Genomic DNA, 25,484 nt, shown 5'->3' on the forward strand with positions numbered 1-25,484 from the left:
ATGTGGCACATTGTGCTAGCTTAGCACCAGAGTAACAGTTTTCATAGAAACAAAGGCAGCTTAAGACTTTGAGCGACTTACTCTGGGGAGCCTTGTTTTTCCTGCACAAACAGGAGAACAGAATAAGGTTATGTTTGTGCTTGCACGATGAGAAGTGTTTGCAATTGCCAGTAGAAAAAAGCCCTCCTTAAGAACTCATTCTAAATAATGTTTTAATATGATTATTTAAATATGTTTATGCCCCAGATGACCTTTGATAAAACTCCTTGCTCTAACCACCATAGGCAACTTTCTTGTCTCCATACAATGACACACTTTCACTAATTAACCATTTTATTCCATAATACAATGGAGTTTGACATCATGCATCACTAGACATATAGGCACACTGGTTAATCTCGCTGGGATTTATCTAAAATATGGAAATGTATAAATGTCCAGTTTTTTAATAGTAAGAGTTGTATCTGAGTCTATGTTTCGTCTCGTAACCTGAGCCTGAAATACTCAGAGCCCTTTGAAAGTTTCAAGCAAAGTTAAATTCCACATTGGACAGCAGTGATATTTTTTAAAAAGAATTTTTCATCTCTTACATTACCACTTACTACTTTCTCAAAGAAAACAAGAATTCTAACTACAGGCAAATTTTCTCATTCCTGTCTTTCTAGGAAAGGTTTATTTCTGCAAATAATATAAAAATAATAATTTTCTTTAGCAAGGCTCTGGATTTATTATAAGAATGTAAGAAATGCAGAGTGTATCTTTGGATGAAATTTTAAAATTCTTTTAGATATAGGAGTAGGAAACAACTGCTGTTTAAGAAAGGAATGCCTAGGAGACATTCACCTAGTTGGTCAACCCCAAGACCTGCACTCAAAACCTTATTTGTTCAGCATGATATTTTAAATCCCCAAGCCTGTATTAGGAGAGCACCTCCACCTAATCGCCATGCTGTCTGGATGGAGAAGGCCTCAGCCATCTGCAACGGGGCAGTCCTGGAGTCTCACCCATGCATGCTGGATGGAGCAGGCTGAGCTGAAAGCAAGGCAGTCCAGCACAGGAGTGCGTCTGAAAAGCCTGCCTTTCTGCTAACCCATGTGCATGCTTTGACCTCAAATCATGGCTCCACTGCCTGGGGCAAACCCAGGCTGCCCTGGTGTCCTGTTCCTGACCCTGTGCCTCTCCCTGAGGCACAGGCAGAGGTTTGCTGTCATGATCAGCATCCAAACGGGTCCCTGAAGTGTCTCTCCTGCTTTTGCTGACCAAGGGGCTGCTTGGGGATCCACACCTTTGTGGCAGTGGGATCACACATGCCTGGTCATGAGGCTGTGGCTATTTTGGTAGAGTGCCTGCTTTCCTGAAAGCCTCAGAAATTGAGGCGGTTCCTCTGCAGTGAGAATCCACTCATGGTGGAGGCAGCAGGACTGCTTTTGAGCTTGGGACAATAATATTTCCAAAGTTGCTCTTCAGCAGAAAGCTGCTACTGTGGGAAAAGCTCCTTACAAAGAGACGGCGCTGTGCCTAGGGACACAGCAATCGGGGGGATAGAGAAGGTGCGCCTGGTCTGAAGAGCCCAGGGGGGTCTGAGCAGTTTGCAGCGCTGCTGACTCGCGTGCAGGGCTGAGTGCTGTTCCTCATGTGCTTTGCCAGCCTGGATGAACTGAGCTGCCAGTGCAAGCAACATCACACTGACACCATCGGAGGCCAGAGAGGGCAGGATCCTCTCTGGGAATCCCCCCATTTGAGAAAATTTGCATGACGCATAACTACGGCAACTGAAGAGACCTGCAGATTGGTCTCGGCAAATGAAGATGAGAGAAAAGGGCAATATTCCTGCCTCTTAGGCTTTCAGGAAAGCAAAACCGTCTGCTCATGGGAACAATGGGGAGGGGAGGGGAGGGAGAAGACCTTCCTCTAAGTCCAGTGTGGTTTTCTCTGAGTCATCTGGGGGCTTCCCTTTGATAAGGGGAAGCTTTGACCAATTCAGATGGGGTTTCTCCAGCCACCATGTAATTTTGTATTGTGATGCCTACACTGAGTGGGATAAGCCACTTCATTGCACAGACAGTCTCACAGACGCTGGCCAGCTTTCCAGCAAAATTTGGAATACAGAAGAAGAACAGAGGGGAGAAGAATTCAGCTGCAACTAGATGAGTCCCAAATGCCCTTTCCCCAACAAGGGGCATGCACACTACCATCATATGGTAGTATTTCACAGTCACTTCATTGTACAGTGCTTTTTCCTGAAGGTACAGGCAAAGTCACATTGCTCTGAGCTGGCAGGGTGTGGAAAATGCTGAGTCCATGAAGGTCTGACTCATTTTGTGAGTCCAAGAGTAGAGTCTGTGCTGGCTTCACTCGTGCTTCTTGTCATCTGAGGCTTCTGTAGGCACCATGCAACCCTTTCATCACTGACAAATTTAGCTGTCTTGAGGGATGGGGGGGTTTGTGTGCATTTGTAAGTCTGCTTCTAAGTAACCTTTCAAACAGCAAAGCCAAAGTGTACTTCGATTCTGGCAATGCAGGCAATTGGGAAAACAAAAATCTGAGCCCTGAGCCGGTCTTGTCTAGGGTGGGCAGCTTTTTGGCCCGACACTCTCCTTCTGAGTATCCAGATCTCTCACTGAAAATATGCGCAAGGGCTAAGATTTCCTTGTGTACTAATGGTGAGACCTGCCACAGAAACCCAAGGAGAATTGTCACTTTTATCTTTACAGTCTTACACTGAAGGACTTCTTGTGGAGGCCCATAAACCCCTGAAGGAATTCAGGGATGGGCTGGCGTGCTGCCAGCTTGCATGGTAATACATTAATGGATATCACTGCAGTCTGGCCAGCAGGCTGTAATTTGATGTCTGTGTGCTGAACCTGGATGGGTATATTTAATATATCATCTGCTTCCCCAGGGTGATGTACTACTGGTGACATTTTATAAATCAATGCATGGCCATAAGCAAAGCCATTCTCTGTGCTTGGAGAATTCCTGCAGCACTTTAAAAAAAAAGACACATTCATAAATAAAATGTAATAATGTTAATCTCCTAATATGGTTTAATTAATTCACTAATTACAAGTACAAAAGGGAGTAAAACTAGAAACAGGGTAAGCTTTTTTTTTTTTTGTGATAAGCTAATAAAAAAAGAGGATGACCAGCTGAGTGCAAGCGACAATTATCTAACGCAGTATTCCCTGATAGACAAAAAGGATATTATGGCACATCCCTGGAATGCTAGTGTGGTTTAAAAAAGAAAAAAAAAGGACGTAGCCTGTTACCACCAGAAGGAAATGAAACAGTTCTCAGGAGCAGATGCCATATTAATTACTGTACTCATTTGATAATATTCCACATATAAGGATGCAACGGTATTTTAACCACTCTAAGCCTAATTGCTGAGAGTCTGGACTGCTTAAGTACACTGGCAGTAAGCAAGCAAGGAAGTGCTTTATTCCAAAGAGGAACTCTGTCCTGCCTTGCAGCAGAAGGCAGGCTACTGTTGTTATCAGGCAGTCATTTGCCCCCATAAGATGTTCTTTTGCATTAACCCAATGATAATTCCATCCTTGCCGCTAGACTAACATGCTGCACAGACCAAATGGGTGAGACTCAAACAGAGAGCTCTGAAACTTGTCTTGCTGCATGACACAATTCTACTATCTGCTTATCAGGCTGGTAGCATCTTGCAAAAGGCTGGGTAAGGTCTTCCCTGTACTTACTAAAAGCAGATGCTAAACAGACTGGACTTCAAGGGATGATTGTACTTTCTAAGCAGAAGAACATAGAGGGAGATTGTCACTGAAGGACAGAATGATTAGTGGATTTCAAATTATATTTTTCTTGGATAAGAAAGGAGTAAATTTCAGTCCTACTGCAAGACTCTGATCTTCAGGGCAATAACATGACATTCTCCTTACTTATAAAATAGCTTTGCCTCTGTGGAGATTATGTTCTGTCATACTAAACAAGAAGGTAATTCGTCATTAAAGATGGGGAGCTAAATATATGCTTGTTCAGCTAATAACCTGGTGAATGTAGAGGAAGGAATGACATTTCTATGTCATTGTCTGCAATACCTCACTGGCTACAGCCTGATGACTCCTCTAGAAAGACTAATGTTAGGTTATTAAGCCAAGCCACAGCACACAATATAATTTAAAGACCATCCAATCTAATTACAGTTAGTGCAGCATCACTAGGAAACAATCTGCTGTTTGGTATGCCTTGAATCATATCATTGCCACTTCTGTACATGCCTTTATCAGAAGCAATTCATCTCATATTCTTGAAACTTCGCTGTAAAACTCCTTCCAAAATGTCACACGTCCTGTGAGCATTGCTAGCAATGAGCCAACATCCTCTGACAGGCCATGAAACACTGCACGCTGCTCATTTGTTGAGAAAGTGCTCATATGAGACTCATGCTAGAGACTGACAGTATAAAAAACTGCAGTTTTGCCTCCCTCCCACACTGCCCCTTCTCAATTTCTGGCACCTACACACAAGGGCAGAAAATTGCCAACAAGTCAGAAGAAAAGGGCTTTTTCCTTCCTACTTGACACAGGTATAAAGAGTTGTACATGCTGAAGTGGTGGAGATGCAGGCCCTGCCGAGGCCAGACCAAGTCAGAGTCACTCAAGTCTCCCTGTGGGGAGGAAAGAGAGTAACGCTCCCTTGAGTAACACCAGCCAGCTGCTGGAAATGATGGTCTGGCTCACAAGAAGCATCCCATGATTAAAGGAGAAAAGGAAATAGGTAACGCAATACACAGCTGACTTCTCATTTTACAGCTGTGACTGCATTTCGGTCTGGGACAGCCACGCACTGTGCTTGCACTTACTTGCACTCTTTGGACATCTGACTATCTTTTTCCTTGTCCTGTATTTGAAACAGTTATTTGCTCTAAGTGATGATAATATCTTTGGTAACTGACAACCACTAGGAACACCTGTGTGTAGAAACTTTTGGTTTTGTCATTATTCTACATATTTAATTTCTGACTCATATGTGGACTAAGCCAGGGAGCAAAGAGTAAATTAATATATTCTGTGTATATCAGACTAAATTAGTCACGAGGCAAAATGCTGTTCTCGTATACCACATGTGGGTTTGGGTCAGAAGCGTAAGTCATAATTAAACACAAAGCTGAAGAACAGGCCCTTTTCCAGTATGGAGACTGGGACCAAAACTACAATGTCCAGCAGGCCAGGTCCAGCAGTACTCAGGAATGCAGCTTGCCCAGTCTAGCTGTCCCCACCCCACCAAGCACCATGATTTTCTCCTTCAGAATTCAGAAAGATTTCCAAAAAATCAGAGCTCTAGTTTGAGATATTTGCAATGTCATTAAAATTTGTCCACATGCATTAAATCTGTTTCTCCCACTGACTTCTAGAAGCAGCTCTGCTATTGGTTTTTTTTTTTTTTTTTTTTTGCAACTGCCATTTCTTGATTGTACTCTGCTCAGGCAGGTCAGCCCTCTGCCATAACACCTCTGCAACGTTTTATCTTGTCCTTCTCCATCACATATCACTTTCCCTTACTCCCTCTACCACCACAACTGTGATTATCACCTAATCCAACCTAACAGCTAACTCTTGTCCTTCCCATCCCCAGCCTCCCAGCAAGTAGCAGCAAATACTGTCATCAAGCCTGCCATCTGCTAGCTGCCACAGAGCACCAGGCTGCTACCGTCAGGGCTGCCACAGAGCTAAGACGACAAGTAGGGTGTTGCTGCTTGCTGCAAGGGGCTGAGGTGGGAGAGCTGCTGCCACCAAACCCAAAAGGAGATGGGAAAAGGGGCATCTAAAAGCTCCTGGGGAAAAAGAACATCTGATCAGCACTAGTGGCCGCTCTGATTTGTGAGTGCAGCTACATGGCAACTGTCTGAGCAGCAGCTTCCCATTTCCTCCAAGAAAACGGTGAAGGGCTCTGGCACATGGTCCACACACCACCCACTTGGACTACAGCAAATAGGATTATACCTCTATTTTCCCAGTGTTATACTCAGCCAGGGCATCAGAGCTTTCCTCTTTTAGGCCTCTTTGCAATAAAAGAATCTCAAAACTAGCATGTGGCAGAAAAGTAATTTATCTTAGCTGAACATCTATGAGTCGTTTTGGGGTTTTTTATTAACCTTTTTTCCAATTTGCAGTGGCGTCAGACTCCACATGGATTTCAGACAGAAAAGTCCCAAGTATCTGCAGTCTGCTTAGAAAGTGAACCGCACACTTGTTCCAGATGATTCCCCCTTTCCCCTACACCACAGAGCACTCACAGCCTTGCCAACATGCTCCCCTTTCGCAAGACGCAGGGCAGGAGCAAACACTATTCAGTTCCCTGGCTGGTTCAACCTTGTTCTCTTTTTTACACTATGGCACATATTTGTGTAGCATTTGACAACCAAATGAGAACATCTTTTCCAAGTGGTATTTCTTAATGGCATTTGGAGAAAGATTTGTAAGTAATGTCACATGAATTGCAAATTAAAGCCTCCTTAACACATTTCCATGACTGTTTTGCCCTTGCATTTTCCTCTTTATACCTCTTTCAGTCTGTATTTTCTTTGATTGGAAGCACTGAAAAATTGTTAAAACAAAGAGTGCAAGTACTTTTCTGCTCCCTGTCTCCTCACTGTTCTGTTTATTTCTGTTCTTTTAAGTGCTTTGAATCAGGTCCTTGCCTCTGGCACTATTCCTCCAGCCTTGACTCGCGCCTAGAATAGCATCTTTTGGCAAGTCTCTTGCTCCTCACTGGCTGACTACTGTGTGCAGTGCTCCTGCTTTTCATGCATCAAGGGCTTAGGCATCTTGAGACTAGCACTGGCCTCTCCACTTGGCTCCAATGTTTCCTTTTCAGCCTCCTCACAAAAATGAACCAGGGTTTAATAGTTAGTTCTCAATACAGTGCTCCCTTGTTTATTTTCTTCACATGTCTATTCTTTCTTGCCATTCCTGGACACAAAGAGAAGAAAGCTGGAAGAACACCACTTTTGCCAGTTTATTACCAATTTTGAGCTGTGAAAGCTGGCATAGTAAGGAGGTAGAGGGAGTGAGGGAGGACAGGCCTGTTGCTGGACCTTCTGCAAGACCCCAGTGTAAGTAAGTATCCCCAGAAATGTGGGCACTATTCCTTAGACCTCTCCTTGGCTGTAAGTAGTCTTCTCTAACACTTCTCTAAATTTCAATTCCTCTTGTGCAAAACTTAAGTAGAGCACAGGGGCTACGTGCTGGCATCCTGTACAAGGGTGAGATCTGAAGGACGGATTAGTCCAGCAAACAGCGAAATTGTAGGCAGGACATCATAATCCTCGGTATAGCAGTGATCATGACTACACTCTACTTCCCACAGTGCGAAGTACAAAACTGAGAGAAAATATCTTTTCAGTTGTCCTAGAAATAAAATTTTTGAGGAAATGAAAATAAAGGGTACTTGGCTTTAGATTGACTGGATGGTTTTATTTGGCTAAAAATTTCTCATTTTGTTTGTGGGTAAATTCAGTTTCTTTCAGTCCCTTTAAAGAAGCAGATTAATTATGAAAAGGAAAATATAAACAGGAGACACAGCAACCCTCCCTTTAAAAATGTAGAAATAACGCATTTTAAAGTTTTTGAACATTCCCCACTCCTTCTCAGATAAAAACAAGAGGAAAATAATTGGGCTCATTGCCTTTTTGCAATCAATTTACTAATCTCAGGATTTCTTCTTCTTTACATGAAGCTGGAATCATGATATCTCCCTTCACCCATAAAAGCCAGTGCATCTAATCCAAGGTGGTAGCTAGACTCTCTGTAGCAAATCTAGGCACCTGCAAAGTGATTCATCCTCCCTATTGCAGACACCTGTCTTAAGGTAGGATGAAGTGCACTCTGGCAATGCTTCACTCCCTACTGATCGCAGAGGAAATAGGGACAAATCGTTTGGACTTAACACTTGAGTTTTAATGGCTAAAGGTAGATAAGATAAATTTCCCTTTGGTATTCCGCATACTTATTGTTTTTCTTTATTGGCAAAGACCTGATTTTTCTTGTTTCTAGAATCTGGGTACATACCTTCAAGAAGTCACGGTCACAGTCAGATCCATCTTCTAAATCAAAGGCTGTGAAGCTATAGTTGAGTGTGTTCCCCTTTGTAGTTTGGATAGTCCAGTTGCAGTGCTCATTTAATGGGTAATTATTTGGATAATTTAAACTTTCCAATATGCCATGGCTACGATTAACAGTCAGTACTTCGTGGCAAACTGAAAAAACAGTGATCATAAATTATATTTGTGCAGTGCTTATTAACCCAGTATCTCAAAAAATTATTAATTGAAGTTACTGATAGCATTACAAGGTGAGAAATATTTTTATTCACAGATTAGAGAAGAGAAATCATGCAGAAAGAGAACTGTGACCTATTGAAGAACATATTGCATATGTTGCAAACAAAATCCAGACCTTCCAAACTTGAATCCTTCAGCTCTACTATGTCCTTCTTTTCTGACACTTGCCGACTCATCAGTATATGTAGTACGTATATTTTTTGCCAGTTTTCTCTAATTCTAAATACATGGTTATTCCTGAAACATATTTTCTTCTATTTTTTTTTAACTAAAAATAGAAATTTGCCCTGTCATTTGAAACAATCTGGGGAGGGTGCTCAGCAAAGATTGACTAATGGATTAAAGTGGTTTATTTCAGCAAACTGGAAAAAAATTATAATCCCTGGCTAAAACAACAAATGGAAAGTACACTACTTGTATTGGATTTTCTAGCTCCAGGAACTGGAAGTGATCATGAAATTCTGTAAAAAGGAGCCATGATTTTCCTTGTGAGTCATCCAATAGCATCCTAGCATAAGAACTGGACACTTACCTGGAACAATAAGAGCTTTCCTTGAAGTGCAGAGAAAATGAAAAAGAAACTAAACTAGATAAAGAGTGAAATTACAATTATGGCATTAGGTCAGTGAGTCTCATTTTCCTGTATCCAACTTTCAGTAAAGGCAGAAAATATGAATGTGGGCAATCCCTTGCCTGGAGACAGCATACAATGTGTATCGGGAGCAGACCAGCGTAATCCATAGAGAAGAAGTGGGCAGGAGGCAGGGAGCAAAACAGGCTGTTTGCTTTGTACCGCAAATCTGCAGTGTTTGAACAGCAGAAATAGCTGAGATTCACTTGCAAAACTCTTCTATTGTCTGTCACTAGGGATAATAAACCTACCTCCTGCAAATTTTTTTTATTCTTTCCAAATGATTTACAGAGCAGCAAGGTCTGTGTTTTTAGGACTTCAAAATGCTCAGGATACAGCTGAAGGTCAGGGTCAGGTGGAGTGAAGCTTGTCTGCAAAGCTACACTGAAGCATACAACTGTTTGAAAGGACAGGATGAAGAGCACAAAATGGATTTTGAAGAATGCAAGATGGGTAAAAGCTGCTACCCCCTGCCATCAGGATTTTATTAGAAACATATCAGACACAAAGGTGCCTTTGAATGTTAACTTGATACCATGTTTTCCTTTGCAATGTTTTCCAATTCATCATTACATTTCTTTCATGTACATGTAACTGCATCTGGCATCTAAGCATCCTTATTTTATACCACTACTTCCTACATAATTTTAGCTTTTAGGCAAGCCATTGAAAGCTTTCTTTGATGCATCTTCAGGAATTAAATATGAATGTAAAATGTAGATCACATTACCTGATAGCTCAGGTTCTACATCTGAGTGCTTTGAAAGTGCTCTTTCTGTTTAATTAATGAAGGGGAGGGAACCCTTTTCTAATATATCGTCTTGACTTTGCAGTCTCAAAAGTACATGGTACTCATGCCACTCCATTTACTATTGTCCAAACCTAGGACACCTTAATGTCTATAAAGCTACAGCAATCCCTATCACTTGGGCATGTCATATTTAGGGTACACAAAGATGCTTGCAAATCATTTTGTATGCGGTGACATTCTGTATCTTGCAATGTGCATTTAACCATATATGCTAGAGTGTATAAGGTGAAAAGTAAACACCAGGATGATATTCAAGGTTACGACTGGGAACAAAATAACTTTAATGTCATGTACCTTCTTGGATTTTTCTCCAAATGTTATTATTCTGATATTTTTGGGGTAGAACTATTTTATTAAAAAATGTTTGCAAGAAAAATGTGACCTTTACCATAAGATATAAAAAATGAAACTTTTTGAAGTGTTCCAAGTAGGCTAAATGATCCTAAGCACCCACAATGATCCAGGATGGCTGAGGGTAACTCACTTATCCTTTGCCATCCTGCCTCACAAGCAGCTAGAAGAGCAGAGAAGCTTGTTCTATCTGCCTACTCTGTTAAAAAGTCAGGAGGCTGGGTGAGCAGAAGAGCAAATACAGTCCAATCTACCCTGTTATGGACTTCCAGCACTTGTTATTCTGAGTAAATCTGGAGTGGTAAGTGCCACTGGTGCAGGTAACAGAAGTAGACCCACCTCACCAGCTTTCTTCTAGGGAAGAGATAATTTCCATCATGGGTAGATGGGCAGATAATTTTTAGCTCTCTGTGTTCCGTGACTGTAGCAGACTAGAGAATCTGGGTCAATAATATGCTCTATACATTGTCCTCTGCTCATGAATAGGTAAGATCATGGGCTGCAAGAAGCAGTTTCAGGAACAAGCTGAAATGTAGAAACATGTTCTTCTCATCTGCTTTTACTTACTTACCCTGTTTGTATTTGGCTAAAAAACCTTCACCTCGCAGACTGCTACCTGTCCTTAGTTTTACATACATGCTGTCTCCACTGGAATGGATGAGTTGTGGTATCTGATTCCCACAAAATTTACCTAGCTGTTTAGCGTTACTGCTGTTGCCATCATATACCTTAAAAAAAAAAAAAAAAAAAAAAATTAATAGAGCTGATGACATTACAAATCCAAGTAATTTCCCCATGGCAAATGTCTACTTAGGGAATTGTTACTGGGTATACAAGAGGTTAAATTCTATTTCTGCTCAGAGGAAGCCTGACAGGCATTTCAGAAACAAGCAATTCAGTGGAAAAACAGGAAGCCAGTAACCAAATACTGGTGGGTTTTGAGGGGCTTACTCACCAAGAGGGGAACACTGCACTCCATTTCAACTCTATTAAAAATATTCAAATAATTTATGCAACAGTTCAAATATGAAATTTGGAATTAACAATAGGGCTATTGACACTGCTGTGCCTTTTTCCTTGTAATTTACTGAGAGAGCATACTAAGGCCTTGGTCCAAAATGCAGCAAATTTAAAAGATATAGACAGAGTCTTGTTTCAGTGGCCTTTCTATCTAGACATAAATGCTTTTCTTACCAGCAGCTACACAGACACCGCTGCCTTACCGCTCACTGCTCTGTTATATGAAGGTAGCATGTCAGCATGGAGCTTTCCTATTCTGGGTCTGTTCACTTACAAACATTTGAAGACCAAGGCCATGTGTTTTTCCTTGCCTGTGTACTCATCATACTCAGCTGCCTCCTATGGAGCACAGTGTCACAGGGTACATACCGCAAGGTAATCGAAGATGCACTGTGGGTGATACCCTAGATGGAACTGTTCGAACTGGATTTCAAATGGGGTTCCTCGGTTTCCTCTGAGCAACCAGTAGCACTCTGAATTGTGGTAATATGGCATAGGGTAGTTGGGAGACATGAAGATACCAGAAGCTGTCATCAAAGTCCCACCACAACCTGAAAATGGCAGAGAAACCAAACGAACATTTAACACCTAGAAGAGCAGAAAATTAGACATGATGTGTGAGGTTCACACTACTGACCTCCTTTACATGCCCTGAACATCTGCAGTGATGCCCCAAAAATCTGCATTTAGCCAACAATGTTGTAAGCAGAAGAGAGCCCATAGCACCTAGAAATATTAACTATCTAATTTGAAGAGTGCTCCTGATGATATATAGTTAATCTTCAAATAGAAACCTCTCCATTAAATTCTTGGTTGCCGCTTTCCTAAACAAATGAGAAAGTTGATGCTACATTGTATCTAGGGAATAGCATATCCTTCCCTGTGGAGACAAAGAAAGCCCAAGGATCAAGAAAGTTGTATCCTTGATCTTAACAACATGAATATATGTTGCTATATAATTAGCAGACAGATTTTAGAAGATGGGAAGCAGAAAAGATGTGGGGGAAAAGGTGAGAAATTAAATACAAATGAAAGATCAAAAATGAGGTGTGTAAAATGGTTTTATACTTGATGCGGTCATTTTACCTGCTGATGTACCATCCCACTCTGCTGAAAATCCCTTTCTTGTGCCAAATATGTCACTTACAAAATTTATCCACAGCTTGTTACCATGAGAGATTATAACAGGAGGCAGGTCTGTACCACAGTATTTTCCAAGAGGAGGAGAAGTTTCATAGCCTCCATCTCTAGAAGGACAGAGAAGAAAAACCTGGGGTCAAAGAGGGAAACCATGAGAAATGTTAACAAATCAAAAATCTCGGGATTCTTTCAGGCCTGGGAAAGACTAATCCTGGCTCTTCATCTTCCACAGCAATACAGCTACCAAATACTGGAGGAGTCCTGCTACTTGCAGTAAGAAGTCCTACCACAAGCACCTGCTTGCTGGGTATGTCCACTCTCTTATCTCAGCAGCCTGTCCAGAGTCTGTCAATACAATGACAGACTTAAGAAGTGTCTCAAGTAGCCTTGATGCTGCAGAGGCAGGACCTTCTCTGTATTCCACAAGGTGGCAATCATTGGTGTAACCAAAGGTAATCTTCTAATTTGAAGAAATAACAGTTTGCTCACTTCTCACTGTTCAGCCTGGCACAAAACCAGATGAGCTGACCCATGTTTATTTGCCACCACACAAATGGGAACCTATTTCTCAGAACTGATATGATGCATGTTCTGAAATATTTTCTTAGCCTTCAGAATTGTTTCTACAACCACTTATTTCCTATTTTTAAATTAAGTAATATTTCCAGTAATATTTTCTAATACTGTAATCGGGATGCACACCTAATGTTCTGTTTTGCTACCTGCACATGTCTCATGGGAATAAAAAAGATGGTGACAACCTGCTTATCAATTGCTTTCTGACCTTATCTTTAAGCACTTCCATATTACAAATACCTTACAGGTCATTAGGACAATAATAAATACATTTGTATCTAGATATGGGTGTGATCTTGATATGATGCTTTTTAAGTGGACAGTAATACTTTCAGTTACATTTTCACAGGTTTATACCTGCTTTTGAGAGAAATTTCTACTTAGACCTTGCCACTCTGTTTTCTTGTCATCCTCCTAGCTTAAACTGCTTGCTGCTGTCTCAGGTTACTGGCAGTTGAAGAACTGTGCCAGAACCTCCCCTCACTTGCATCTCGGCCTCTGCAGCTGTGGTCAGATGAACAATTTTCTTAGTTGACTGAATGCAATTTATCAGAGGACACCTCAGGACAAGAAACCAGAGTGGCACCTCACCTAAGACTTATCTACCTACCCCATTTAATGGTATCAGGTTTGATGAGACATTCTGGAAATCCAGTTATGGCAGCAGAAATGTGCTGAGTTGCAGTTAGCAATGTTCTGGCCATATCTTAAAACCTGTTTAATGCTGCTGAGCTCTTCACAGTGACAACAGAGTCAGATTTATACAATAAATGAATGTTTTCAGTTCTTGAGGTGAAAAAGTGAAAAAAAAAAACCCTGTTATAATTCAGGTCTACCCCAAATTAAGGTATTAACTATTAAAATAAAGTTAGATTAAATTTAATCTCAGATTGTTGTGTTAAAATGAAAAAATGAAACACTTTACTTAGAAAATATTGAAAAAGCCTTTCAGTTTTTCTTATCTTTCTCCAGTTTGTATGTACAGCTGAAAACAACCAGCTAATTCAGCAGGAATTCAGAATCTCAATACTGCAACTTCAGCAAGCAGCTTTTTGTTTGGTTCTAAAAAATAAGACACTGCTTACTGAGGAATAACCCATACAGAATATCTGGTATAATGTTCAGAATGAGTTTTATCATGGTGCTCATTGAGGTCATGGAAACTCATGGCATGCTCAGAGTGAAAAAACACACCGGCGTTCTGCAGACATGGTTCATCTAGAGAGCTGGCTCATGAGGACAAAAATGGGTGCACTGACACTGCAAAGTGCAAATCCCGTACAGCAACACAGCAGAAAGGACGTGTACTTGGCACAGCTGTATTGTAAGTATGCAGCTAACTTTCCTGCAAATATTACTTTCTTTTACTTGTCTCAGTCCTGTAAAATTTACTAGAAATCACCACGCTAATATCCTAAGTTTAATGGTGATGCCAGTATAGACAAATATTGCAGATTATGTACATGTTTCTAGTTCTGCATCATAGAATAGCTGCTCTTTAAAGACGATAAACATAAAACAGCATATAGAATCATAGAATAGTTTGGGTTGGAAGGGACCTTGAAAGGTCATCTAGTCCACCCCCCCTGCCATGGGCAGGGAAATCTTCAACTAGATCAGGTTGCTCAGAGCCCCGTACAGCCTAACCTTGAATGTTTCCAGGGATGGGGCATCTACCACCTCCCTGGACAACCTGTTCCAGTGTTTCACCACCCTCATCATCAAAAATTTCTTCCTTCTATCTAGTCTAAATCTACCCTCTTTCAGTTTAAAACCATTACCCCTTGTCCTATTGCAACAGGCCCTGCTAAAAAGTTTGTCCCCATCTTTCTTATAAGCCCCCTTTAAGTACTAAAAGGCCGCAATAAGGTCTCCCCAGAGCCTTCTCTTCTCCAGGCTGAACAACCCCAACTCTCTCAGCCTTTCCTCACAGGAGAGGTGTTCCAGCCCTCTGATCATTTTTGTGGCCCTCCTCTGGACCCGCTCCAACAGGTCCATCTCTTTCCTGTGCTGAGGACTCCAGAGCTGGATGCAGGACTCCAGGTGGGGTCTCACCAGAGCAGAGTAGAGGGGCAGAATCACCTCCCTCAACCTGCTGGCCATGCTTCTGTTGATGCAGCCCAGGATACGGTTGGCTTCGTGGGCTGTGAGAGCACATTGCCGGCTCATGTCCAGCTTTTCATCCACCAGTACCCCCAAGTCCTTCTCGGCAGGGCTGCTCTCAATCCCTTCATCCCCCAGCCTGTACTGATACCGGGGGTTGCCCCGACGCAGGCGCAGGACCTTGCACTTGGCCTTGTTGAACCTCATGAGGTTCACACGGGCCCACCTCTCAAGCCTGTCCAGGTCCCTCTGGATGGCATCCTGTCCCTCAGGCTTGTCAACTGCAGCACTCAGCTTGGTGTCATCTGCAAACCTGCTGAGGGTGCACTGGATCCCACTGTCTATGTATGTCATTGGTGAAGATATTAAACGGTACTGGTCCCAATACGGACCCCTGAAGGACACCACTCGTCACCGATCTCCATCTGGACATTGAGCCGTTGACCACTACCCTCTGGATGCGGCCATCCAACCAATTCCTCATCCACTGAATAGTCCCATCAAATCCGTATCTCTCCAATTTAGAGAGAAGGATGTTGTGGGGAACCGTGTCAAAGGTCTTACAGAAGTCCGATATCCGTAGCTCTTCCCTTGTCTACTCATGCAGTCACTCCATTATAGAAGGCCATTAGGTTGGTCAGGCAGGACTTGCCCTTGGTGAAGCCATGCTGGCTGTGTCGAATCACCTCCCTGCTCTCCATGTGCCTTAGCATAGCTTCTAGGAGGATCTGTTCCATGATCTTCCCAGGCACAGAGGTGAGGCTGACAGGTCGGTAGCTCCCAGGGTCCTCCTTTCTACCCTTTTTAAAAATGGGTGCAATGTTTCCCTTTTTCCAGTCACCAGGGACTTCACCTGACTGCCATGACTTTTCAAATATCATAGAGAATATGTCACAAAACAGGCAATAAAACTCTCTGTTTCTGCACTAAGGAAAACAACCGGAATGCAGTGCATGGGAACACAGTCCACATACTCCACTTGCTCCGAGAACTGGAATTTACCAAGTGGGAAAGCCGACAATGGAGCAGGATGGGAGGAGGAAAAGGTAGCCTTTAAAGTTCTCTGGTAAGTTCTTTTCCAACATTGACAGCACAGGGGTATAGTTCAAACTATAGTTTCTGAACATGCCTAAGTAGATTTGGACAACTTCCATGGTTATTAGTAAAAAGGACAAGAGAAATAATTAGGCTTGCCTGATTTCTACATAATCCTCTGTACAGCCTTTATTCCCTTCCAAGGTGAAGTTGGTGAAGCGCAGCACAATCTGTCTGTTTATTCCCACTGTGATGGTGTATATGCACTCTGTCCGGACAGGGTAGTTATTGGGATAGTTCGGAGATGTTAGCACACCAGTTTCAGTATTATAGTTGTGTGAGCACACTTTAAAAAGAAAAGAAACAAGTATGAAATAATTTAATATGTATGCTAAATTAACAGGAAATTTCTATTTCTAACAGACAGAGGAGAAAACATCCTGTGCTCCTGTGCATTATAACTCTTCCTGGACACATCTTACTGCTGAATGTCATCACTATAAACTAAAACCAAAATCCAGCTTTTTCATGGGATTTCTTATATTTGAATTGATTGGTTCAGCTTTTACCAGAACACTGTGTCTGTAATAAATAGGCAACATAAGAGCATTTCCAGCTGCCTAAGTTGGCTTTGATCTAAAATCCAGGTAAGCAGTGAAAGGAAACTGAAAGAGATGTCTTGATCAACAGAAAAGGTAGGATTCCTGAATTTCTGAAAAGCAGTGGTGGTGGAAACTGAATGCAGTCTCTAGCTACAAGGAGATGCTATATTGTTCTTGGGCACTTCCCATGACCAAACCTGGGAGATGGGAATTGTATATCTAAATTTTTTTTTCCATTTTCTGGGCCATAAGTGACAACCAGTTGGAAAATAGTATAATCCATAGATTGTGAGCACAAAGCAGTTCTACTTAAGGTCTTATACTAAAATCAGCTACATCAATTCTTCTGTGAGCACTGTAGAAGCATCTTGGTATTATGAGCTGGAAAGAAGAAAATAGTGTGGACTAATGCTGAGCCAGAACCTGAGCAATAATTAAAAAGAATCTCTTTTGAAAGCACAGACATAAGGACTAGGAATAAAAATATCTGCTGGACAATGGTGCATGAGACTTATTTTGCAGAGAACAATTGTGGTGTATTAGTTGATCAGAGTCTGAGTAAGGTTTGTGATCTGGCTGCAAAAAGGGCAAGAAGAAATGTGATCCATGTCAGGTGTTTTCAGACGAAACAAGGGGAATCTCAATGCCACTGCACAAGGTAATGGTGACATGTCACCTGGAAAAATGTGGATAACCATGGTCACTGACGTTCTGGAAATCAACTGAGAATAAGTAAGACAGAGTTGTGGAGACAGCAGGAAATTAGTAGATTAGTAGGCAAGAGACACTAGAAGAGCTTAACTTGTTTAGCTTAGCAAGTGCAAGAGAAAGAGATAAACATCAAGAAGCATGAAGAAAAATAGAACACACTTTCAATGACAGTACAAGCTCTGAAGTTAAAAACTGTCCATGAATACAGATACACAGAAATGAGGAGAAAGTTTCTGTCAGGAAGTGAGTTTCTAGAGCAATCATCCAACCAACATAACAGATGTAAAAAGCGGAAAAAAGTCCACTGTTTTTTAAGATACAGTTTGATCAATTTAATTAAGAAGGGGATCACACTATGTAGTCCTTGGCAAAAAAAAAGGGGGGGGAGGCATAAAATTGTGGGCTGGATTTGATGACCCTGGAGACTCATTCTGGTCATCCATTCCCCTGTTTCAGGTCCTACAGGTTGCAAATATAAGAAATGAAAGTAGATTTCTTAAATACTTTCTATCAAATAGGCAGGGTTAGACTAATTATAAAGTAAAACTGAAAGAGCAAGCAAAATATTATGATTAACTTTGTACTCATTTAAGCTGGTTGCCACAGATCTCTGAAACCTGTTTTCTAACACAGCACAGCTGCAGTGTAGTAATACTTGTGCTTAACACTTCAATATGCATAATAATTTAGGGGGAAGGGATGAAATTTCAGTTCAGGCCCTCCATGTCTAAGGTTGGTCATTTCCATGTCTGTTCTCTATCCATTCTAACTACTGAAATGCTTTTGCTTTTAATGGTGTCTTTTTTAATGGTGGGTTTTTGCATTCTCGGTCACCTGGAGGCCTCTGTTGAAAATGTTTTCTGTGGGATAAATACCCCCAAAGCTAGCTACCAGACTCATGTTCCTAATTCATCACAAGGAGAACAAAGAAACATGACACAGAAACAGGCCAATAATTTTCTGCCATTGGGTTGTACTTTGGTATTGACAAGTCAAAAAGGTTTCATGCACTAGTTTACCTAAAATCATGATCTATTAAAGTCTTTATCTAGAATTTTAGTCATTTGTGTGTTCCATCACAGATATGCTCTAATGTATGCATATACAATGCCCTTGCTGTGCTGCCAGCTCCCGTGGTGTTTCATGATATGTAGGGCTTATCATCAAACCCCAGATCCTTAAGTCATATGATTTCTTGAGAACCCTGCCTGCAGGGCTAGAAATCTGACTTAGAAATATGACCCAAATTTTTCCTAACAGCTCATTACACAAAAAGCAATAAAAAATTAAAATGAAAATGTGTGTATATTTATTAGGTTACTTATTTTTAACTAATTATTTCCTCCTGATTTTGGAAGGGTAGGTGCCTGATTTATGCACATTTAATGCTTAGAGCTGTTGCAATACTGCCATTCCTTATTCACACAGAGGCTGAGACCATGAATACTAGCTTTCAGCCTGGAGAATATTAAAATTGATGTACTAGATAAGGGCCTTTGGGTAAAATTAGCAACACGGAAGCCAAAATATTTTTATCAGCCCTTTTAAGAACCATTTCCACAGAATTGTCCAGGTTCCCTCCCTCACTAAAGTTTGCTTTCTTGGGAGTAATCCATACAGAAACTCATATCCCAAGTGTGCTATTTTAAACTGGATGCTGTATACTGCTCTACACTTCACATAACAATCTTCTTTATGAGCTAAGGGGGATAAATACAGAAGGTGGAACAGTGACTGCCTTAGAAATGTCAGACTTGTGGCTACAGTGAAATAAATCCAAGTGTGGACTGAGCATACGCTGCTATGAGGGTTAGGAAAAGCATAAATGAACCCACGATGTTTGACAGCCAACTCTCTTCTCGTAACTGGATTCATTCGTTGTGTTCTACTTTCAGCAGGAGAGCTGGCACTCCTCTTTTGCACTCACCTCACTAACACAGCATTTGGAGGTGTGCTTGGGCAGTAATAGTTCCTTCAGTGAAAACTGTTAGCAAAGTTAGCAGGAAAAAAGTACTTTGACTCCTTTGCCAAAGTTCAGAATGCAGTCTAACGCCATAATATGATTATTATATGCCTGGAAAAAATATGAATTCATTTTAGTTTGAAGACACTTATCGCAGCTCATGAAAAACAGAAGAAGGGAAATGTCGAGGACAATCCCACATCTTGCTTTGCCAGCGTGTGAGGTTTTGAAAGCTATTCAATCTGCTTTCTGATTTTGGTACTGAATGTGTTTGCTCTTCTGAAAAAAATGCCATAAATGGCAGTAACCCACTGTAATAGCCAACAGCGGAGAAAAATGCCAGCTTTTGTACCACTCACTCATGCAATCGTGCATACTGCAGAAAATTATATCCATGTTTTTTCCCATAAAGAGATATTAATCTGTTGCCACAATTCTAATTAATCAAAAATAAAACTATAGTGTCGTATGTAAAATGGGAGTTTTCTTTCAATCTCACTCTGCCAAAGGAAAACTGGGATCCCTAACAATTAGATCTTTATGTAATACTATGCATGTTTAGAAAAAAAAGGAAGAAACTCTCACATGAAATATATGCCTCTCCACAGGCAATGGAAAAGCACATCTGCACTTCAAGGCTTTCTGTAACTGCTGCTGGCAGATGCTAACAGGCTTAATTTTTACCAGGAAGGCACACAAAGGTCCTTTGTAGCGTTTCAGACCCAAACTCCTTAGAAACACTGGGTACAGCTGTTCAAAAAGAATCTCTGACTCTCTTCTGCTGATTTACACATAAACACACATACTATAGAGTCGTATACACATATATAGGCAGACTAATACTCTGATCAAACATAACCAAGATACAGTGGCCTAACAAGTTGTCAGTTGCCAGCTGATTGAGCCTTTTTCCTGAGACTCAGGATGAGCTGAGCAGATGCCCAAGATGCATGCAGGACTTCAGCTTTTTTTTCTGTCTTAGCTCACACTTGTTCAACCATGCCCTGTATCTCTGCACACACATATTTGTCAGACATTATTTTCCATTCTTGTCTTTGCTTGTTCAGCTGAAGAGAAAAGCCAGGCAACATCCTCCTAATAATTACTGGGTTCAGTCAGCAAGATGGGAACTGAGATCTCAACTTGTACTCAGTTATCAATAAAGAAAACACAAAAATCCATACATTGCTTTCAGGTGCACTTTTAAGTCCATGGGTTCACAAATATTTTTCTTTCTTTCCTCATCCTTCTCAAACTCTGACTTCTCCAGTCAGTCATTGTCAGTTAACATATACCACACAATGAAGCTATTTAAAACCAAGTTACCCCTCTTCATAAATAATATTCACAATTCAGGATGATAAGGAGGAAAAACCTTATCTTCCACCAAAGCCAGAAAAAGACCAGGAATAAAAACTCTATCAGGAAGGCACTCTGCTAAAAACCTTGTTAAGGCTGACTTGTCTCAGCAGAAAGGATAAATGAAGTCTCCTTAATGAAACAAACAAATTAAAAAAAAAAAGAAGAAAAAGAAAAAAATCCCCCCCCCCCCCCAAAACCCCAATTCAAAGTAAAACAAATAAATTCCCACGTACTTGTGAAGAAGTCGAGGACAATAAAATACATACGCTGACTCTAGTGCTATTCCTGTTGGAAAATTGTGGCCTGGATCTTTCAAGATCCTGAGCAACACTTCCAGGAAAGACTGAGCCCTTTCAAAGATTTTTCAATGATTTTACATGGGTTCTTTGTGGTGTGGTCAGCCAAGATGGGCAAAAGAAAACCCTAACATCTATCATAACACTTATATGGCTGTTGTGACATTCGTCTATCTGGTATTTGAGACCTAGACTCTAGGAAATAAATCCAAATATTACCTTGCTTTCCATGTGACTTCCCCCCTTAAAAGACAGAAAGACGGCCAAGAACTAAGCATCCGAGGTACAGATAGCTTAAGTGGGCAATATGCTTTTTAAACAACTGAGTGTCATTTGGGCATGTTTGACTGAAGGATTTCCATTTGTATTGCTGCCATATGAGCTATTCACAGCTACTAGCTGGCAGATTGCTAAAACAATTGTTTGCGCTTTATGGACCATGGCCATGGCTGTATCTCGTGGCACTTAAATTTTTTGACAGGAAATATAGCTTTGCCATTATTTTCAGGCTACTTTTCAACTAATTAATATATCACAGATAAACCATGCTAACAAAAACACTGCTTGCTAAGATGCATGGAGAACAAAATTCGTTTTGTTTTACATAAAAATATTTTTTTCACTCCTACTTATCCTTTTTTTTTTACTCCTGTTTATTGGGTTTTTTGGGATAATCTTGTCCATCTTTTCAATAGCTCATTCTCTGTAAAATAACTCCAGGCAAAAGCCTATTGAAATGTCTAATATGAACCAGAACAGCTTTGACCAGTTCTGATATTGGTTACACTCTAGCTGGCTAAGAAAACATAGCTCAAAAATATGAAGGGTTTTTACTGCACAAGAAACATTATTAGAACCATATTTTCCTCAGCAGAAAAATGAAAATAGGCAGCAGATGTAAAGAAAAAAAAATCCATAGCTTTGGTAAATCTCTCAGATATAATTATGTTCAGCAATTTGCTACCTTAGTGTAACTGGATATACATAAGATGAATATCAGGCCTAAACATCTCACAGTGGGAAAACCAAACTTGATATGATTTCAGGGAAGTGGGGAGTTGCTTCTCACAGCAAAATCCACATACACACATTTGTTTGCCTTCTCTCAGGCCATAGAAGCTTCAAAACACTTTATTCTGAACAAAAAATTAAAGTTAGCAGTCCAATATTTATGACAACTTTATAGTACTGCTGTGCTTGTGCTGAGACCAAAATAAACAAATCTCTGTAAAGAAAACAGATCATAGGTTTAACTTCTTTATAAGTTTATTACTCTCAGTTTCATTAGTTATCTGCAACTTTGCCATACTTACACAAACTATAGTGGTTGAAATGAAAAAGCATTTATTCTAGAGATCATAGTTCTAGGTGTGAGTGAGAATAAATTGAGAGTTAGCCCAGTTTAGCTGAAAAGTAGTATAGACATCTGTGTTAATTATGGGAAAAGAAAATCATACCTGTTTTTTAGAGTTTGGGTGAAGATATTATATAGTTCTAATTTGATATTGTCCTGGTTTCGGCTGGGATATAAAAAATTTATACAATTTCTAGTTGTTAATAGCATTGAAGAGAAAACAGACTAGCATTTTTAAGGCATAGTTTGAAACCATTCCAGGGACAGTGTTGATGCAGTTTGAACCTCACATGATGCATGTGAGTGATCCAGTGCTTTGGATGAAAGATGAGAAAATCCAGTCACCATGGTTGTGGTAAAAGAGGGGAATATGGAAGACAGGAGGCAGAGCAGTGAAGCTAGACAGCACTGAGATAACTAACAAAACCAGAGAAACAGATAGGGTTACACAGAGACAGAAATACAGATTAATGTTGAGTAAAGAATATTTTGATCTTGATGAACTGTGAGAAGAGCTGCTATAAGAACAGTTAGGAAGGAATCAAATCTGCCCATGAAATATTAATCTGAGGTAAAGTAAAAGAAAAAATATCACATTAACAAGCAACAATCATATTTACAGAAGTTACAGTTTGCAGCTGCAAAAACAGACTCATAAAAGACTTTCCTTATAAGGCTGATAATTTCACAATTTCTCACTAGTAAGAACTCAGTTTTCAAACTACAGAGTCTTTCTTGGAAAGTTTTTTAAAAGTAGAACTTGGTTTTTGGCCTATTATTTTCTAACAAATAGAAATTTCCTCCTTGGAATAGTTCTCATTAAATCTTAATTGTTTTACTGGCTTTTTGGTTTCCACGCCAGATAACTCAAGTATGAATGAAGGCAGCTGAGAAAATGGATTATTTGGATTTGTAAGTTATCTGGTAGTGAATAAAAACACAGTGGCAAAATCTGTACTGATCTCGCCTACACACATGCTTGAGAGATGAAATAATAGCCAAATTTTCCAAGCTGTCACCAAGAAAGCAGTTATTTTTCACAATGTAGAAATTGGAAATTTTGCTGGTTTTAAACAGGTTGGAGAAACTCAGAAAGTAGGAAAAATAAAATTATTAAAGAAACTAAGAGCAAACAATGGGCAACCATTGGTAGTTTATGGATGCATAGATGAGTACTATGAATTTCTGGTATTCATCTAATAAATCCCTTGTAGCCTGCACTCACACACACAAACCACCTAGAAACTGGTTAATGATGGATACACAAATAACCCAGCTACAAATGTATTCTCATTTTTACTTTTTTTCATTGTCCCACTCTGCCTCTTCTGTGGTTTAATTCTGCTAGGCAGAACCTGTCCCTCTACCCACATAAATCCTCTTCTACTACAGATCTGTGTTTAGGAGTGAGGGGAGCAATAGCAGACCCATGTCTTGGGTCTACAACACTGGTGGTTACAGTCTTTCATCAAGAGGCTGCTTTTTCGAGTGCAGCTCAGTCACTGCTAAAACACTCAATGCTAGAGAGCTGTGCAAACACTGGATCAGATATGGTGTGTTCAGCACAGTTTGAAAACACAGATGTGCCCCCACCCTAGAAAACCTTCAAATCAATTAGAATTCGGAGTAATTTCTCAGTTTTTCTCTGCTTTAGAGAACCAAGGGAATGAACGGTCATTCTTCTCTTCAGTAGTCTTTACCCTACTGTCTTGGCCCCTTAAAAGGAGATACTTAAAGAACAGATTTAAGGCATAACAGGAGCCTTGAACTCTTCTGGAGACAGAAATGTTGCACTCTGTCATGATGAAAAAAACAGCTTGTGCTTTCAGGTTATTTTGCTGCTTTATCAAATTTCATCCCATATGACCTTTCTCTGCCCATCATCAATATTGCACCTTCATAGGGACTAAATTAATTTTTATGGCACCTGAGAGTCTCCCATTCAAGTGAGTTGTCCATGATTACTAAGCTTCCTAGATATCACATACTCAGCTCAGAACAGACAAAGCAAATTCAGAAAATACTTTTCCTAAATAATTCATGCAGTTCTGCCATATCAGCTCTTACTGGCTTTTTAAAGAAAACAGCAGTGTTGCTTACAGAAATTGCTTTCTGCTTTCCTAGGGAGGAAAAAGCTTGTGAATAAAGCAGGATAAATAAGAAGGGGTAGAAGAGGAACCAGGCAGTGTTCTGTTAACACAGAAAATAATGTTTCTGTTTCTTGTAGTGGTTATTTACAGTGACAGCTGAAAACATTTAATTTGCATAATGAACAGACTGACATATTACCTTTTGATGCATCCAGGGAGTTATAATTAGCTGAGAAGCCCTCAGATGTGATGCTGTGATCCGTCACAAAGTACAACATCATGCTGTTGCCACCACTAGTGAGAGATGGTGGAATTGATCTTCCACAGTACCTGCAGCAAAAAGATGCCCCAAATTGAATGGCAGTACTTTATGAAGCGTCTGTATTACTGGAAGAGGATTCAGCTTTCCTTGTTTGAAGTTTGAAGAGCTACACATACACAAATCTCTCCTTTTGATGATACAGATCCCAGCCATATACCCTGTATCATGGGACTAAATAGCGCACTACATGTACAAGGGTACAAATCTAACTTGTGTGGCAAAGTCAGAGAAGAAACTGTTCAGTAAGCTGTCAAATTCTTATTGAAATTATTCTATGCTGTACCTACAACATATTCTGTTCTTTTGTAGGAGTGAGAGTGGCTGCCCAAAGACTAAGGTTGCAAAACACTCTCCATTATGAGAGTCACTTGCTCCATATTTTCCAAAATACTGCCATGTCAGCCAACTACTTTACAGTCTGTAGCTGCAGCTGGATACTGTTCCCAAGTAGTTCAGATGTTCTTGAATTCTAGGGTGGCAAGAAAACCCTGTGTACACCCCAATTGGAGAAGCGGAAAAAAAGAAAAGATTCTTCCCTAAGATAAAAACACATATCAGGAGAAAGTAAAAAAAAAAATCCTATAAAATGCAGATTTTGGTTTAGTTTTTGCTGAGATCCAAATGCATAATCTTTTAAGCAATCTTTCTTTCACTTCTGCAACTGTTTCAAATCACATCTCTTCCTGGGCACAGATATATTAATGCGTTTGAACTTATTTCCCATAAATCAAAATGTTAATGGAGCTGGACAATGCCAGCTATTGAAACCTGTCCTTAAAAAAGCTGTCCTTTTGACACAAGTTAGT

At 40.4% G+C, this 25,484-nt stretch overlaps 1 protein-coding gene across 1 annotated transcript in view; it reads right to left on the bottom strand.

Annotated features, from left to right (window-relative positions):
* Positions 1-25,484, bottom strand: part of CUBN (cubilin) — a 148,300-nt gene that overhangs the window by 95,241 nt on the left and 27,575 nt on the right. The window contains exons 22-27 of the mRNA XM_050915645.1: positions 24,556-24,686; positions 16,138-16,324; positions 12,211-12,371; positions 11,494-11,675; positions 10,676-10,832; positions 8,040-8,227 (exon numbers count right to left, since the gene is read on the bottom strand). Of these exons, the coding sequence (XP_050771602.1) occupies positions 8,040-8,227; positions 10,676-10,832; positions 11,494-11,675; positions 12,211-12,371; positions 16,138-16,324; positions 24,556-24,686 (1,006 nt within the window). The remainder of the gene's footprint in view (positions 1-8,039; positions 8,228-10,675; positions 10,833-11,493; positions 11,676-12,210; positions 12,372-16,137; positions 16,325-24,555; positions 24,687-25,484) is intronic.

The sequence above is a fragment of the Gymnogyps californianus genome, chromosome 2 (assembly GCF_018139145.2).
Source record: "Gymnogyps californianus isolate 813 chromosome 2, ASM1813914v2, whole genome shotgun sequence".
Classification (NCBI taxonomy): Eukaryota; Metazoa; Chordata; class Aves; order Accipitriformes; family Cathartidae; genus Gymnogyps; species Gymnogyps californianus.